The 4,817-nt window shown below is 38.6% G+C and overlaps 1 protein-coding gene across 1 annotated transcript in view; it reads left to right on the top strand.

The window, feature by feature from the left end:
* ano8b (anoctamin 8b) overlaps positions 1-4,817 on the top strand; it is a 44,329-nt gene that overhangs the window by 23,996 nt on the left and 15,516 nt on the right. The window contains exons 3-5 of the mRNA XM_016661875.1: positions 3,412-3,588; positions 4,386-4,482; positions 4,588-4,704. Of these exons, the coding sequence (XP_016517361.1) occupies positions 3,412-3,588; positions 4,386-4,482; positions 4,588-4,704 (391 nt within the window). The remainder of the gene's footprint in view (positions 1-3,411; positions 3,589-4,385; positions 4,483-4,587; positions 4,705-4,817) is intronic.

Genomic DNA, 4,817 nt, shown 5'->3' with positions numbered 1-4,817 from the left:
CGGCTGTTCAACTGTGACTATGAATTAATCACTAATTCACCTTCTGCAGAACTTACACAAGAAACTACTCATCTAACTTTCCTCCATAACAAAATTAATATCAAACCAAACCATGCACAAATGGCTTATACATATGACGTCTGTCTGCAGAAGCTCTAGATACAATTATTGTAGACGATTCCTGATGATTTAGGGATGCTAAAATGTAAAACTATCTTTGCTGCTCTGTGCGGGTGGGGAATGGAAACTTTTTTTAATGGCTTCACATTGAGCTGATGCTACAGTTGGCACAGCAGCATTTAGAGGTCATGAATCATTAGTGAAACTGCCAAGATGTTTGGTGCATTCAGCTGCTTCTGGCTGCAGCTTTAATTCAAGTCCTGTAAAGTGGTTTGAACTGTATTTACACTGACTGTGCTTTATACTGCAGAGTCTCGTTCCTGTTTCCAGGAAAGTTGTAGAAGAATTCAGAGTCACTTTCATTCTAGACTTAATTTGTTTAGATGGCAGCTCTTTGAGGCCTCTCCTCTCTTGATATCTCAGGGTTTGAATTTAAATATAATGTAAGAGTGGAAAACTGCCTTGGTTGAGGATTATGCTGACATATGCTTTGAGTGGGTTAAACTGTGGCAGGAAATGCAACTTCTGATTGGTTCAGTGTTTGCACTTCATCAGGATGAAAACCCTGGTTTTAGCGGTCAACAGAGATTTGCAGCAAAAATAAGCTACTAATTTACTAGCCAGCCTTGCTTTTAAATTTAACTAATGCACTCTTAGAGAAATTGGGTCAGGAGGTCAAACATCCCGCAAAGGTCATTTTACTTTTCAAATAGCAATACTTAGGAACATCCAAAGATATAAATACAGACTGTTGATGGATGGATGGATGGATGGATGGTTTTATAGACAGATGGATGGATGGTACAGTATAGAGGTATGAATAATGTTGAACTTATCAGGATTTAAATTGTTGCTAATGTTGCTCTTCAGAGTTTTTATTCTTTTACGTTTTACAAAATAATCCTTTAATTTAAAACATTAACATTAATTTAAAACACGTCTTTTTCCTCCTGCTCTGTGACTTTGTACGACAGAAAAATCCTGTTACTCTTCCCTGACACAGCATTTATTACCCATTCCTCTGTTCTGACGGTGCATTTTACAGCAAGCTGCCCAGTTCTGCTGAGATTTATTACTACACATTTTATGTCTGATAGGCATTTGTTTAATTAGCATGCGCTTTAGCAGCAACGGCCTTTCTCAGCAGAGTTCTGCTCCTTTACAAGGTTACCTTTGTGCACAATTTGCCTTTAACTCAATCCAGGTCTATCTGCACCAGAGGACAGAGGGTAAAACGTCTAGATGAAATGATAAGAGAGCATCTAATTTAGTTTCCTGGCTATGACTGGTGCTTTAAGTTCTGAATGAAACTTAAAGTGTACTAAACATTTAGTTTAAGCAGATAGAGCCTTTTTATTGCGATAGATAAGCTCAGTTCACAGCATTCTGCAGTGATACAGCAGCTTGCACCTTACATTTTCATTGCCATCCATCATGGTGCTGACTGTACTTTATTGTACCGCCCCTGCAACTACATGCAGTTGCATGATAGATGGATGTTACAAGCCCACCTAAGCTGTACTCCCACTTGCTTGCATAAAGAATATATATAATGTATAAATATACAGAGGAGAGCAATGGAAGCTGAAAACCTCCAGGGGAAAGGAGGGAGAGTCATGATTTATTAGCAGTGCAATTTCATCTTAACGCCTTTAGCAAGGACATAAAGAAGGGATGCAAGAAGCATGGAAGGCAAACAAGAGGTTAAGACTCTGATAGAAGTTTGAAAACTCGACTGAGAGGAAAGCAGACAAAATGTGCATGAATAGAAAAAATGAGGATCTGGGGTTTAGATCAAGGGGCTTAGAGAAAGAAGTAATCTCTGTTGGTTTTACATTGTCCCTATTGTCACTGTTTTCACTTGACTTATTGAAAGGATTTAATTATATAATTAAAATTTACATATAAATCTGAATAAATACAGGAATGTGCAAAACCTTTACTCATGTTTGATGACAACAGAATTCAGCTATCTCAATTATTTTGCTCTGACTGTCCCACTAGAGAGAAACTACAACACCACAACATGCACAATCTGCCAGAACAAGGATAATCTCTACCTTGTCTAAAAATCTTCCAGGCTGAATAAAGAATGCAGTTTTCTGTCATTTTTTAATCTCTGTTTAATTGTGGTGAGATTGTGGTGGCTTGTTAGCAGAGAGTCTGCATATCTGGTCCTTACCAAGTAGTTTTGGTCTAATTTCTAGTGCAAGCATATTAGTACTTTTGAAATAAGACAGAACAAGCTTACAAATAACTTTTCAAAGAGCTATATGTGCTTGTTTTAAGTTGGTAATTCCTTAATATCAATTTTAAAAAGTGCTAGTTTTACTGGCAGATAGTTTCACTTATAACATGGGAAAAATGTCTTGTTATAAGTGAAACCATCTGACATTTTCATCAATATTATGGATTAAATTACTTAAAACAAGCTACCTGAAAGCAACACAATTTTACCTCAGAACCTTTGCAAATGTTTGAAACATCTGGGAAACTCAATCTGTGTGATGTTTGGTTCAGGATAGGGGTGGGCATTAATTTATCATTTACTATGAAACGTTTCTAGTCATGATAAGAATTTTGATTTATTGTCATGATACATTTCAAAGTAAAAAAAAAACTGACTAAAATGTTATTTTTACTATTTCCCCCCCATTCTTTTCCATGAGAGGGTAAAAACAAATCAACAAATTCAAAAATAAAGTTTAAATAAAGTCGCCATGTGGAGATTAGTGATACAAATCACATTTCTTTAAATACGTGGTATCCTGAAGAAGCTTACTTTAAGCAGGAATGTTTTTCAAGAGCAGTATTTATGTTTGTGGCGCTATGAATGCACCTAAAAGAGAAGTAATTAATCATCATAATTGTTATTGCTTTCACAATAATACTACAATATAATGTGATAAAATCCTAAATCCATATTGCCCAGTCCTAGTTCAAGATGATATTTGATGTTATGGATGGAGTCTTAGTGTAGTATGAAGGGTTTCTTGGTGAAAACAATCAATTTTCTGACAGTATTTTGTTGGTCAAATTTGACCTAAAATAGCTGAAATAATAGTTTCTTTTTTCAGAAGGGAAGGAAACACTCCTGCTTTGCTGTTACTATGAGATCACTTGTAGTACTGCTCCCTCCGCCTACATGTTTTGTTGCAGCAGAATGCAAAAGCTTGAGGGTCATTTCAGCGTGAGTTCTGGGATGTGCAGGCAATCAGTAACAAAAGGAGATTTAACCAGAGCAGATTGAAATGAGAAAGATGAGTCACACCACTCATCTTGCATGAAACAAAAAGTGAGGGAATAAAACTGCCTTCATGTTGTTGCAGTTTGCTGCGAGGTGCAGAGGAGATGGGCCTGAGGAAGGGGGTGAAGCCAGAGTTTGGTGGAGGAGCACGGAGCTTCTCCTGTGAAGAGGATTACATCTACGAGAACATTGAGAGTGAGCTGTGTTTCTTCACTTCACAGGTCAGTCTGCACCCCTCTCTCTTTCTTTCTCTTTCTGACTCTTTTTCGCACGCACGCACGCACGCACGCACGCACGCTCGCACGCACGTTTGTGTGGCTATCTTTGTGGGGACTTTCAGTTGACTTTCATTCATTTCTACAGTCTAAACCTTACCCTTAACCCTAACCATTACATACCTAACCCTAAACCTACCCAAAACTCAATTCACACCTTAGTCCTAAATCATGAGAAGTGGTGAAAACGACACGTTGATCTAACTTTTTCAGTCTCTTTCTTTGTGATGCATGTCACTGAAATACAGATGTTATGTCAAGTCTTAAAAGAACTGTATAAATTGCATAGAATCCTTGTTTAATAATGAACTGCAGCTTTTGTTTTTGCTCTGTATAAATAGCTTGATGGTTTTTCACTTTTTCACTTAGTTCTGATTATTTCCAATTTATTTGAAAATATTTGATTAGTCCTAAATCTAACCCCTGACCCAAAAACAGCATTTCCCCTTCGGTCCCCACAATGAGCAATGGGTCCCCACATTGTAGTATATGTCAGGAAAATGGTCCCCTAAAGGTATTACAAACAAACGTGCACACACACACACACACACACACACACACACACACACACACACACACACACAATGTTACCAACAGGGTACTATCAGCCTAACCTACAAGAGGGGACTTCTGTTTCTGGTTTTTTGAAAAAGCAAAAACCCAATATAAAATTAACTTTTAAGTTCTGTTACACACATGTGTGAAGGGACTTCATGCATTCATGTGTATCTCTCTTGTTGCAGGAAAGACAAACCATCATCAAATACTGGATGGACAATCTACGTGCCAAGCAGGGCGAGGTCCTTCATAATATCATCTTCCTGGAGGGCCAGCCAATCAGTAAGCTGAAGCTGTTAGTGGGTTTAGGGTTATTTGGTTGTTGTTTTTTTTTGTTTGGTTTGCGTTTGCTGCTGTCTTTAACGGTCTGTAATCGCCTCTCTGCAGTCCCAGAGCTGAGAGCCAGAGGAGTGATCCAGCAGATCTTTCCTCTCCATGAGCAGAGGATCCTCAACCAGCTGATGAAGTCCTGGGTCCAGGCGGTCTGCGAGAAGCAGCCGCTAGGTCAGCAGGTCCACCCATCCAACCATCCAACCACACATCCAACCATAGATCCATCCATCCATCCATCCATCCATCCATCCATCCATCCATCCATCCATCCATCCATCCATCCA

Source organism: Poecilia formosa, unplaced genomic scaffold, assembly GCF_000485575.1.
Source record: "Poecilia formosa unplaced genomic scaffold, Poecilia_formosa-5.1.2 Scaffold347, whole genome shotgun sequence".
Classification (NCBI taxonomy): Eukaryota; Metazoa; Chordata; class Actinopteri; order Cyprinodontiformes; family Poeciliidae; genus Poecilia; species Poecilia formosa.
The sequence above is the reverse complement of the archived record's forward strand: the minus strand, read 5'-3'. Positions and strand labels throughout refer to the sequence as shown.